The following is a 13,797-nucleotide window of genomic DNA, read 5'->3' as shown; positions in this document are numbered from 1 at the left end:
AAACGTTTTGTTAAATATGAGAGAAAAACTAGTGACCTCTCCTACATAGTCACTAGATGGCACAGCATCTTTTCAGTCAATTATATTTTTTAACTTTTTATTCTGAAATAATTGATCTCAGAGGAAGTTGCAGAAATAGTACAGAGAGATCCCCTGGACTCATCACTCAGTTTCTCCCAGTTGGAATGTAACTATATAGTAGTACATTATCAGAACCAGGAAACAACATGGTCACAATACTGTTAACTAGATGCAGACCTTACTCCAAATTCACCAGCTTTGGCAGCACTCATTTTCTTACCATGTATTTTTATATGGCATTAGAGTACAGCTTTTTGGGTTTCAGATGAGAATTATTGTCATTAATTATGTAAATCTCCCACACACAGGCCAATGATTGTGGAAAACGGTTATTCCTATCAATGTTTATATGTTGATATGTAACATATATTACTTAAATAACATTTTATTTATAATATAATATGTATTAACATATATATTACATAACACATATAAACACGGATGTTTATATGTTATGTAATATGTGGGGCTTACGGATTGTTCTAAATATTCCCAAATGACTTTTCTACAGTAAAAATATGTACTTTCTTTTTTATCACTCTCTTCCTTCATCCCTCCTCTTCTTTCTCTCTTTTCTTCCTCTCTCTCTTTTATCTTTCCCTTGCCCTCCCTTGCTGTCTTTAGTGGTAAGGAAGAGGTTGGGAGGGAGGGATGTTATTCATTTAAAATTAAAGAAGAGTGGCTTTGCCTTCTCCAATAGGAGTAAATTTTAAGAGCCTTATTTCCTATTCAGCTAAATTTGTAAATCCATAGATGTTCTATTGGTAAAGATTAACATGTTTTGCTCTTGCCACATATTGAAATTCTCTATGGTCTTTCTTATTTTAAAATCACATAAATTTATTTTTTTGTTGTGGACTACCATTTATCAACAATTCTATGTTCAGAACTATGTTCAAAGAGGAAGGAAGGAATAAATTCAGTCAACAGCAGAAGATTTTGGTATGGTGCATGATGAATCCTCCCTGGATAGATATCTCGTCTCTTGCCAGTTACTATTATGGGACCTTGGCAAATTGCTTATTAATCTCTCTGCCTTAGTCTCCTAAGACTATTAATAATAGAACTGCCTTCATTAGATTAGGATAAAAAATGTTTTTAAATACCTAGAATTGTGTGGCACATAAGTGCTATAATGTTATTTTGTAAATTAAAAAATACCTGAGAGTAGAATTTACGTTAATATTAGTAAAAAGTCATTGGAACAGCTTCCGGTCGCGGGACACCGGGCGTAGAGGGCGGTCGCGGCGGGCAGTGGCGGCAGAATGTTGGCTACCAGGGTATTTAGCCTAGTTGGCAAGCGAGCAATTTCCACTTCTGTGTGTGTACGAGCACATGAAAGTGTCGTGAAGAGCGAAGACTTTTCGCTCCCAGCTTACGTGGATCGGCGTGACTATCCCTTGCCGGATGTGGCCCATGTCAAGCACCTGTCCGCCAGCCAGAAGGCCTTGAAGGAGAAGGAGAAGGCGTCCTGGAGCAGCCTCTCCATGGATGAGAAAGTCGAGTTGTATCGCATTAAGTTCAAGGAGAGCTTTGCTGAGATGAACAGGCGCTCGAATGAGTGGAAGACGGTTGTGGGCACTGCCATGTTCTTCATCGGCTTCACCGCGCTGGTTATCATGTGGGAGAAGCTCTATGTGTACGGCCCCCTCCCGCAAACCTTTGACAAAGAGTGGGTGGCCATGCAGACCAAGAGGATGCTGGACATGAAGGTGAACCCCATCCAGGGCTTAGCCTCCAAGTGGGACTACGAAAAGAACGAGTGGAAGAAGTGAGTGAAGCTGGCCTGCGCCTGCCTCTGACACCTCCATGCAACTCCATGCCTATTTACTGGAAACCTGTTATGCCAAACAGTACTACTGCTAATAAAATGACCAGTTTACCTGAAAAAAAAAAAAAAAAAAAAAAAAAAAAAGTCATTGGAACAGAAAATAGGTAAATATTTTCCAATTCATTTGTTTCTTCAATAAATAAATAATTGGGTTAACACAGTTCAGTATTATTAGTTAGTAGAAGTATTGAATCTCAGTATTTATATTGTATTTTGCAAATAACTAACAAGAATCTTTAAAGCTTTAAAAAGTCACAAATTGAGATTGAATGCCAGTTTGATAATAGTTGCCAAAGATTTTCACTTTTGCTAATGAATGTCTCTGGTAGAGGAAAATAAGTGCCTTGGTACTCCATGGGTGAAGGAGAGTTACATATTTGACCTCTGTGTAGTATATGAAGGAGAAGGTTATACTTGGGAAAACTTCTTTAATTCTGGATTTCCCATTCTGAAGAAACCTTTTTTATTTTTTTCCCTAATAATTGCATAAGAGATTGTCTTAGAATTTTTCACACAGACACTGTGTAAGTTGATACTTAAAAAAATGTGTTAATGGAATAACAATCTTAGCTCAGTATCAGCAAAGATATTAAAAGATTTGTTTTCTCAGCCTATCCTGTTGTTTTAGTGATTCAGCCTTTTACTGGCAGTACTTCCTACTTGATCAATTACTTTTCTTATTTTAAAGGAGCCTAAAGTGCCATCATTTTTATTGGATACACTGTCTCCCACCTACTTAGCAAACAACTGACAAGCAATTAACTTTTTAAAAGAGAAAAGACAATTTAATATCAATTTCATATGGTGTTTTCTGAGCAGGAAATGCTCACCTGTGTGGGGTTGATGGGTGGAGCTCTTCTGGTGAAGCCTGTTCTGCAAGTGTGAGTTTAGGCTGGGGCGTTTCTGTGGTGTTGCAAAGCAGTATGTGCTGAGAGAGGAGGATTAAGCTCCTGGAGGCAGAGCTCTCCCACACACTTGCTGGCTTGCTGGGCTCCACCGACTGGACTGAAAACAGGGCCAAGAATCGTGCTGCTGCAGGGGTCCTGAAAACAGCTGGAACGTGGCAGTGATGTGGGACCTCACTTGGAGTTAACCTGTGGTGGTGAGGTTGGAACCAGTGTGATTATGATTTATTTTCTACACTCATGTACGGAATGCAGAGCTGTTGTATCCTGATGAATCTACTGCTAAATATAGTCATTTGGAATAATTTTAAGTATTGATCTTAAAACTTGTACCACAAGAGGTAAGGAGATCTCAATCAGTCATTTAAATATTTGACTCAAACAATCTTCAGAATTTTTCACTGAAACTATTTTTAGATTATATTTGGGCATATGCTACCTTGGTTGCTCTTAGGTGAATGGTTAATTATTTAATTATTTAGAAATTCAGCAATTGAACATTAGTATTTGTCATGTTTGTAGAGAGGTGATTACTTTTTGAAGTAGGTTTTGCTGATTGTACAACACAGATGGTTATTTTCCCAGTCGGTTTCAAGAAATATCTTTTTTTCTCCTATTTCCAATTAGCTTATTTCTTGTTTTCTGTGCATTAGGTTAATATAACAAAAATTTTTATGATTAAAAGAACCTGCCTTTATTTCTTAAGCTGCCAGCTTATATCATATTTTTAATTTTTTTCCTGGTAGGTTAATAATATTTCAATTATTGATTAATGGAAATGGGCAGTGCTAATACACTTAAAATAATTTGGTAGGCTGTATAAAGAGGCTCCTTAAGTTTGCATAAGAAAGTAACCTTTCTGGCCTTTTCCCTTCAAGTATGGTGCTTCCCCCCTTCATTGGTATTGGTATTGGAAAGGATAACCATCTCCATCCATAAAATATTTTGTATTAAATCTCAGAGATTTTACCACTAAGATGGTATTCCATATGTATATGGTGTTTCTTCAGACCTCAGTAATAAATGCCTTTCATTAAAATAACATGGAGACCAGAATTTTCTCTGAATCACAAATCAGCCCTTAATAGGGCTGATTAGTATGTTCAGCTTCTTAACAGAGGTTGAACATTTTTCTTTCCAGTGCTTAAATGATATCAATATTTTAATTTTCAAAACCATAAATGGAGGAATTTCAGAATTTACAGCTCTTTTTCATAGCTTTTTAAAAAAGCATCTACTACTCATATAATAATGGTTTGAACTACAATTTCTTTTTTAAAAAAAGAATGCTATATGGCATTTAGTGGAAGATATCAGAAATCTAAAATGTCTTAGGTTAAGTTTATATTTAAGAAAATTATAGGAGGAAGGACTAGAAAGTGATGTCATGTTCTCAGTCCTGAATCCAGGATAGATAGCCAGATTCCATGTTCTGGAAAGCTGAGTCAGTTTTCTGCTTAGCCCTGTACCGCAGGGATTCTCAAAGTTTTCAGATCAAATGTAACAAGAAATTGTAGTAGTAATAATAGCTCTTATTTATTGACACAGAATTAAATGTTTGGCACATACATTTCATGTAAGCATCATAGTAACCCCAGTGAGAGCTGTTGTTAGGGTCATTTCCATTGTGAGTGAAAGAATTGAGACTTAAGTAGGTAATTTGCTCAAGATCTTGCAGTTGGAAAGTGATTAGGGACTGAATTATAACCCTTTGGTCTGATTCCAAAGCCTATTTCTTTTAACAAAAACTCATTGTCAGTTCCATACTCACCAAATATAGAACCTTTCCCCTCTACTTCCTGCAAATCAAAACAAAACCCACAAAAACAAAAACCACCTATGATAGTATCACAGTTCCACACCAAACTTCATAGCTTAATAAAGTGCAGAGAACTATGTGACATTAAAGTATGTATGATTACATTTTAATATGACAAAACTTTATCTCAAGAGAGTTTTTACACCGTTAAAATTAAGGTTCTAAGTTTTCTGATTTCTAGAACTAATGTATGTTTTGCTAGTCCTGTTACCTTTGATGTACCTGAATTCCTAGGAATATGTGTTTGTTATATTAAATTTTTGTAAGAATACACAAACATGTCCTCCTGAAATAGTACTAGCTTTTAAGCTTCTTATCAAATAGTACTAGTTCAGCCTGGAAAAATAAGAGCCTAGACAATTTAAAATTTCTTAACAGGTTTTAAAATCTATATTCTGTATATAATATCCCATTCCAATGTTAAAACACTTTAAGTGTCAGGAATTTATATCTACTTCATGTTTTTTCCTCCTGCTTCTGGTAAAATGCAAATTTTCCTTTTGTTCTGTTTTTAGAAATGAAGTTAGTCATAGTCTCTTATATAATAACTGAGGTGGTAAAGTCAGCAAGTTAAAAATACTTCTTACTTTGATTTTGTACCAAGTTGAGAAACAGAACCAATCATATTTATTATTTTAAATTTATAATTTAAATTTTGAAATAAAAATTAGTATCACTTTTAGCAGGAAAAAGGTGTTGCTTATTTATGTCAAGGTAAAATAACCTAAATTTGAGCCTTCTTTGATATTTATAACTGAAATCTGAAGCTTCTAGAAAAGTCAGTGTATAATGTAGATAATAATAGTCTTATCTTAACCATATGACCATTTTCCCAAGGGAACTATGATTTTTAAAGGTCTAGCATGAGCGGGTTCCGTTTTGTAACAGTTTTTGTACTCCTCTAGGAAGGGCAGCAGCATAGTGGTGTTGCTTTGGTTTCATCTTTAACCCTGGAGAAGAGATACAGTTTTATTCAAATGTCTCAATATTTTAGTTAACCGTTGGTATGCCATTCAACATGAGTTGTGCTGATATTCTGAAGAAGCAGTTTATGGCCCATTTTCTGCTCTCTTTTCTCTCAGTGAATTGTTTTTACCTCTTCTGTGTCTAAAAGATTCTTTTCTAAAATCTACTACAGATTTATTTTCTAGATCCCTTGATGTCATTCATTTGCATTCCAGTCAGTAATGCCTTTACAAATGGCTACTCTTCTCTCATAATTAGATGGAACCCTGTTTGACTTATGTAACTGTTAGTAGCTTTCCCGTTTTTCAGTTGAGAGCCATTACTAGTGGTGCTATTTTAAATGTAGCCTTGCATGTATATGAATTTCTGAGATACTTGGTTTTATTCCTTTGAGGTTGGAATGTTCAGACAGCAAACTGTTTCATTTAATTCCTGATCCGGCCCCAGATATCTTTTCTGTGACAGCTCTTGCAGCTGTTGTATACATCAGTTAAAGAACTGTGGTTTTTCCTATTCCAAAATTGTTTTTTTTTTTTTTTTTCTTTTGAGACGGAGTCTCGCTCTGCCGCCCAGGCTGGAGTGCAGTGGCCGGATCTCAGCTCACTGCAAGCTCCGCCTCCCGGGTTCACGCCATTCTCCTGCCTCAGCCTCCCGAGTAGCTGGGACTACAGGCGCCCACAACCGCGCCCGGCTAATTTTTTGTATTTTTAGTAGAGACGGGGTTTCACCGTGGTCTCGATCTCCTGACCTTGTGATCCCCCCGCCTCGGCCTCCCAAAGTGCTGGGATTACAGGCGTGAGCCACCGCGCCTGGCCTAGTTTTTTTTTTTTTTGTATTTTTTAGTAGAGACGGGGTTTCACCGTGTTAGCCAGGATGGTCTCGATCTCCTGGCCTCGTGATCCGCCCGTCTCGGCCTCCCAAAGTGCTGGGATTACAGGCTTGAGCCACCGCGCCCGGCCCTCCAAAATTGTTTGTGATAGATTGATCAAAAATGATTCTGTACTTTCTTACTTCACAATCGCTTTGCAGTGCATTAAAATTCAAGACCCAATTTATCTAAAAATTTTTTTGACATATACTTGGGATAGGGGTGGGAAATGAAGCCCAAGGCTGAAAAACTGTTACATTCCTGATTTTAAAAAAGTGGTTCCTAGAAAGACAGTGAGAATTTTGTTTTGTGAGCATCAACCTGATAGATTATAAGTTTTCTGAAGTTCAGAATCTACAGATAGTATTTACCTTATTTTTCTTTTACTGCAGTAAACTCTTGAAACCTATGTCAAAAAATAATTTTTATAAAGTATATGACATTTTATAATAAAAAGAGTATTATAAGTGACCATTGTACTGTTGATCAAGGACTTGCAAGCAAATAAAGAAGTAAACAACAATATACCATATGGCGTGACCAGCAACTGTGAATGTCCTTAACAATTAAAGATAATACAAGCATCAAGTCCAAGAAACAGTTATAAGCATGTTATGTAAATTAGTTATGTACGGACTCCTTATTACTACTAAGCATTCATCAAACTAAATAATTAAAATTAATTTAAAAAGTGTTAAACCTAATATGCTTAGTAACCTTTAACAGTGATTTTTTATCTTAAATTTTTATACCAGCCTTCTTCCAAGATGATTTAGAGAGCCTAATTTTTTTTGACAGAGCTCTCCAATTACGTTTTAAACAATGTCCTTTTTTTCTCCTGATAAATTCCCCGAAACTAAAAGTATGTTTCATAGATTTTAGAGCTTTGTATGCTATTCACACTTCATACATTCTCAGAGTACTTTATAATTTCTCAGGTATTTTCATTAAAATCTAGAATCATATTGCCTGGTTAAACTTTTCATTTTTCATATTATTAATCTGAAGTCTAAACTGCTTAATTTCCTTTTCTAAAATCTTACAGTGAGTTATCAGCAGAATCGGGATTAAAACCCTGTCTCCACATTCTTGGTCTGGTACTTTCTCACTAGCACATGCCTTAGCCAATAATGGCATGATTGGATGAATGACCTTAATTAGACTATATGTCTTATTATTGGAAAATAATAAAAGCTTTCAGTTACTAGGTCATTGGTTGAAGGATGTATTTTTAAATCTTCAAATAGGATTGCTAACATTTTATGCTTACTACATGTTTTTACCACATATACAACTGTGTATTTAGATATTGTAGGATATTACTAAATAAACTAAAGAAAGTGAATTGAAATATGAATAATAAATTATCTTGATAATTAGAACTAGATATATAGAAGGGAGGAAAGGAATAAAATTTCATTATTCTGATAACTCTTATTACATTTAAGTTATTACACAGAATGTGATGGGAGATAATTAGAATTTATTTAATATACCTGTTCTTTTGATATCAACTTTTAAGGAGGTAATTCTGATGATTAGAGAGTTGTTTATATTTCGAATGTAGATTATTTTGAGTGTGATGTTAACACAGATTAAATTAGTTAATACATGTAAAAGCCTGGCACACAGTAAAATAGTAAGCACTCAATAGTCATTACGTATGCAATAATTATTGTTATGGTATTACTGTAGCGTCTAGATTTTCCTTCAATTTTTGTTGACTATCTGGGTTAAGATTTACCTTTTCCTTCATGCTGTCTTTGTAGGACTGGGAGCAGGTCAGTGGGTGGTGCCAGAGAGAGGGCAGATCTGTCACAAAATAGATCGGAAGATTTACAGAGATAAGAATAGTGACAGAATTTCTTCAGCATGTCCTTATTTCATCAAACAAAACTTACTGGGTTTACTTTGCAAGAAACTCCTTTACTCTAATTTGAATGATATTTTTTGTAAAACTGGAAAAACACATCATCAGAGTTATTCATGTGTATTTTGAGTCATTGGCTTAAAGAACTTCTTTTATATCATTAGTCATAATGGTATGAAAACATTAATTATGTTAAAGCCTTTTTATGTTATAAAAAGGAAAATTTTCAAAAGGGTATATTTTTCTATAGAATACTTGTTATATTTCTATATTATTGGAAAAAGTATTTGTTCAGTTCCTTTAATATTTACATTGCATATTGAAATCTTGCCCAACTACCTACACATTTTTATTTAAAAGATTTGTAGTGTTATTACTCTAGTGAATCATAGATTAATTTGAGTCCAGTTATTTGTAAATAAAGCTTTGTTGGTTAAGCTTACACTAATTTAACTGATATACTCAAGGCTATAGACTGAGATTTATATCACATATTTCCCAATATGAATGCTAACTAAACTTTTTCAGAAACTTTCTCAGTTGCCTAAAGATCCTTTTAGGACAAATAACAATGCTTACTAAAGATAAGTTTATTTTTACAATTCTTGGCAATATTCCTTTTAATAAATTTGAAAATACTCAGTACACAGTTCAACTATTTACTTAAGACTCTAAATGTAAATCAATGTCATTTTTCTTTTGCTGCTATTTAAGGCATTTGCTGATGCCTATTGTAGTTTTTCCATTATTTGTCTGTGCTTTCACCCGATACAGTTCTTCTGTGTTTGTCTTCCTTTACTAGAAGTTCACGTCTAATGTGTTTACAGTATTCTTACATTTATTACAGTTGCTAAGACGGAACTTTACCCTGGCTTAAGGCTATTATTTTTTTAAGTTGCCACTTGCCTTTTCAAGTCTATTGCACTCATTTATATCACTGCAAAGGATACAAGGGAAGTAGGAGTATTTAAAAATATAAAAGCATAAAAGCAAGCCTTCTGCACGTTCTGCACATGTATCCCAGAACTTAAAGTATAATAAATAAATAATAATAATAATAAAGTCAGAAGCAAGAAAAAAAAGTAGTTACAAATTTAGTGTACCTCATTCAAAACTTAAACTAAAATATCAGCTTAATAGATGGAGAGAAATCATTTGATAAAGGTCAACACTTGTTCCTTTTATATATCTTGGCAATTAGGACTAGGTAATTTCTTTATATTTGAGGTTTCTACCCAAAAAACCCAAGTGAATTCTATTCTTATTGGTGAAACATAAGAAATAATCTATTTAAAGTCAGGAACAAAATAAATATTTATTGGGGGTCCAGTGAAGTTAGACAAAAAGAATTAAAAGGATTGGAAGGGAAGAATCAAATATATATTATTTGCAGATTTATAAATCCAGATGATTCTATAGTCAAATTTTAAGAAATAATAACAAGGTTCAGCAAGGTTGCTGAATAAAGGATAAATAATACAAAAACAGTAATAGCACATTTATTAAGTTTTGCTGTCTAGCACTAAGTGCTTTATAATTTTAACTCATTTAATTCTCACAACAATGCTGTTGAACAGTTATTTTTTTAAACTTTTTTTTTTTTTTTTTTTTTTGAGACGGAGTCTCACTCTGTCGCCCAGGCTGGAGTGCAGTGGCGCAATCCCGGCTTACTGCAAGCTCCGCCTCCCGGGTTCACGCCATTCTTCTGCCTCAGCCTCCCCAGTAGCTGGGACTACAGGTGCCTGCCACCATGCCTGGCTAATTTTTTGTATTTTTAGTAGAGATGGGGTTTCACCGTGTTAGCCAGGATGGTCTCAATCTCCTGACCTCGTGATCCGCCTGCCTCGGCCTCCCAGAGTGCTGGGATTACAGGCATGAGCCACCACGCCCGGCCCCTTTTTTTTCGTTTTTGAGACCTGATCTTGCTCTTGTCGCCTAGACTGGAGTGCAGTGGCACGATCTCAGTTCACTGCAACCTCCACCTCCAGGTTCAAAAGGTTGCAGTGAATCTGCCTCCCAAGTAGCTGGGATTACAGGCGCCCGCCACCACACCTGGTTTATTTTTGTATTTTTAGGAGAGACAGGGTTTCGCCATGTTAGCCAGGCTTGTCTCGAACTCCTGATCTCATGATCCGCCCACCTTGGCCTCCCAAAGTGCTGGGATTACAGGCATGAGCCACCACACCTGGCGTAAACTTTTTCATAGATGAGGAAAATGAAGTACTGATAATTTAAATATTTGTCCATAATCATACCGTTAGGAGCTGCAGAGGCAAAATTGGAACCCCAGAGGTCTGACTCCTGAGTCTACCCTTTACAACCCTGCTAATTGCCTTTCTGTACACCAATAATAAATGATTAGAAAATGTAATTTAGAAAACTCCATTTTATAACATCAAGAAAGTCATAAAGCTCCTAAGACTATCTATAACAAAAGTTCGTAAGACTTTTATGAAAGGAAATTAGACACATTTATTGAAGGACATAAACGAATTGTAAATAAGTGGAGAGATCTATTATATTGATGGAAAAGAAGACTCAATATCATAAAGAAGTCTGTGGTCCTTCAAAATAATCTATAATTCAATGCAGCTTCAATGAGATTCTAAAAAGTTTTTTTCTCCTTCTAATTTGACAAGCTGATTCTAAAATTTATGTGAAATGGGAAACAGCTAAAAATAAGGCAGTTTTAGAAAATAATAGTAAATGAAGGGACTCATCTTTCCAGTTATTAAGACTTACAGATTAAGAAAGTGAGGTATCGATAGAACTGAGAGAAATGAGAGAACTCAGAAACAGACATCTTACATGCTATATGCATTTTTCACATAAGATAGAATCAGTCTTACAATTCAATGGTGAAAGGGTTATTCAATTAAAGGTGACAGAATAGTTGGTTATATATATGGAAAAAAGTATGTATCTCTCCCTAAAATACATGAAAAAACAAAAGTTTTTAGGAGAAATAGGACAATATGTTTATGACTTGTAAGGAAAATATCTTAAAAGTACAGAGTGATTCCTGTACCTAAAGACATTTTAAAAGTTGTACAAGAAAAGACAAGCCATAGACTTGGAGTCAGTCTTTATAATATGTAAAGTATTCGTTTCTATATTATGTGAAGAATTCTTATCAGTAAGAAAAAGAAAACAAAATAGAAAAATGGGCAAGGATATGAACAGTTATTTCATTGAAGAAGAAAACTGAATGGCCATGTGAAACACATGAAAACAATGCCTGTTCTGATTAGCAGTCACAGAAATGCATATTAAAGTGAAATATAATTTCAGAAATTTGGCAGAGCTAAGTAGAACAAAGATATGAAGAATGAGGACTGAAAAATGCATCTAATTAGAGTGTATATTGATAAACCATTTTAGATAATATTTTAGCAAAGTTGAAATATGGTCGAAAAGTAGCATATTCTACAACCCAACAATTTTCGTCCTAAACATGAGTGCCAGAGAAGTCCTGTCACTTGTGCCCAGGGAGACACCAGATTATACAGTGCAGTCATGATTGTAAGAACAAACACTTGTAAACTCTGATAGCAGGAAAATGGAAATATAAGTTGTGGTACATACTTAGAAGAGAATATTGTAATGTAGTGTAAGTGATATACTGAGCCACAGTGCCATGGATAAATCTCAATACACAGTTTTGCAGAAAGTTTGATATCAGATGATTCCATTTCTGAATTTGAAAAACATGCAACATTTTAGTATTGTTTATGGCTACATACACATGTTGTTACAGTGTAAAGACATGGATGGAAATGATAAATGCTAAATTCAGGATACAGGTTCTCTGTAGGAGAACAGGATTGCAGAAACAGAGTGGCTTCAGCTATATCTGTTATACTTAAGGGAAAATAATCTGAGGAAATAATGTGACACAATGTTAAGATGTGAAAAACCTACATGATGGGTACATGGGTATTTATCATATTATTCTCTTAAATATTTCTGTATAGTCAAAGTATTGAGCAATTTTAAGAAATAAGTACATTGACATTGGGCTCTAATACTTTCTATCAGTTCCTTAGCTCCTGATTTTCCAGGGCAGTCATACCCCAGGCCTATGTCTTCTGGTCGTGTTTTCCAGTTAGTCTGTGCTAAAACTGGTCTCTAGAGACTTATGTGAATACAAAGCTAATTAAGCATTAAGCCAGTAGGCTTTTAAATAGTAGTCAGGTTAAAACTAGGTATAATACAATAGGAGTTTTGTTTCAGCACTTTTTTTTATTCTTAACATTTGTTATATTTTCTTTTGAAGAGCAGAATTTTCAGAACATTTTTAGTTCATTAAATGGATTTGATAGTTGTCTAGAGAAAAATTCTTTCTTCATATTCATTAGTGCGAATAGATACATTGTGCTTTAAATAAAAGCAATTTATGGAATTTTAAATTAAAATTCAAACTTTTTAATATTTGTTTAACATAAAGTACTTTAAGGTATGCAGCAGAGACTGAGAATGATAGAATTTGTGAGATTATAAGAGAGCCTTAAATATTACTTAGTGCAGTTGCCTGTATTTGGATTCTCCTTGCTTAAATTTCTACCAAGTGGTTATCTAATCTATGTTTGGGAACTTTGAATGAAAGACAGGATATTGTATACAATGTGTAAAAATCCACTGGACATGTTAAACATTACTCTCATATTTTATTATACCTTTGGTTTAATCAGAACAATCTGCACAGGTATTATATATTCCCACCAATACATTCTAATTTTGTCTGCTTGATGTTGTGAATTTATTACCTTTCCTAAAACTTGATGTATATAATCAAATAAACTTAATGCTGAGGTCATTATCTTGGGACAAACCATGTTCCTATACACCCTGTATAGGAACAAATTAAGCCCAGATTTGTCTTAAGTCAGTCTAGAAGATTTCTGGGAACCAATTCCTAAAACTTTAGAGAAAGTATTATGAGAAAGCAAGAATTCGTTGGGATTGCTGGGGAAGCATTATACTGGTATAATTAAACAGCACTGCCCTGCCTCTTCATGCCAAGGTTCACTACGGCTTAATGAACTGCATGTTTTTTAGTATCTCTCTATAAACTGGTTATTGGTATCATAAAGATTTACCTTGGAGATACTAGGTTGTGTGTCATACTGCTAAGGCTTTTAACTACTGGAAAGACTGGACTGGTAGGGTTTGTCTTTGGTTTAAAAAAAGATTGCAAATATAAAGTATGTCATGTCTAAATAACATTGTGGCACAAGTTGTATTTTAGCCCTCAAGTGGGAAATTTGAATATAAAGTAGTATGGTTTGCTTTTGTCTAAGTATTGTTTTGCATTTTATTTTTTATACATTTTATCTGTAGAAATACCATCGGTATCATTTTAGTGTCTCTAATCCAGGATGTTTGGTGAACCTTAACCCTCACAGCCGTGCTTGCCAGTGTTCTTCTGTAGAAATGGGTTTGTAAGCACTTAATCAT

General features: G+C 34.6%; 2 protein-coding genes across 14 annotated transcripts in view; both read left to right on the top strand.

Moving 5' to 3' along the window:
* LOC105476208 (Rho GTPase activating protein 32) overlaps positions 1-13,797 on the top strand; it is a 308,635-nt gene that overhangs the window by 240,713 nt on the left and 54,125 nt on the right. Inside the window, exon 1 of one of the 13 annotated variants that reach the window (XM_011731912.2) lies at positions 2,111-3,158. The exons of the other annotated variants lie outside the window; for them this stretch is intronic. The gene's annotated coding sequence lies outside the window, so the exon portion shown is untranslated. Of the gene's footprint in view, positions 1-2,110; positions 3,159-13,797 lie in introns of those variants that run through there. 13 annotated transcript variants of the gene reach the window in all.
* LOC105476209 (cytochrome c oxidase subunit 4 isoform 1, mitochondrial-like) lies at positions 1,281-1,905 on the top strand. Its single transcript, XM_011731914.2, has one exon. The coding sequence runs from the start codon at positions 1,347-1,349 to the stop codon at positions 1,854-1,856; it is 510 nt and encodes a 169-aa protein (XP_011730216.1). The 5' UTR covers positions 1,281-1,346; the 3' UTR covers positions 1,857-1,905.

The sequence above is a fragment of the Macaca nemestrina genome, chromosome 12 (genome assembly GCF_043159975.1).
Source record: "Macaca nemestrina isolate mMacNem1 chromosome 12, mMacNem.hap1, whole genome shotgun sequence".
Classification (NCBI taxonomy): Eukaryota; Metazoa; Chordata; class Mammalia; order Primates; family Cercopithecidae; genus Macaca; species Macaca nemestrina.
The sequence above is the reverse complement of the archived record's forward strand: the minus strand, read 5'-3'. Positions and strand labels throughout refer to the sequence as shown.

What these genes read in the sequence shown, in the direction of transcription:
- LOC105476209 (XM_011731914.2), top strand. Translation starts at nt 1,347, where the DNA reads ATGTTGGCTACCAGGGTATTTAGCCTAGTTGGCAAGCGAGCAATTTCC.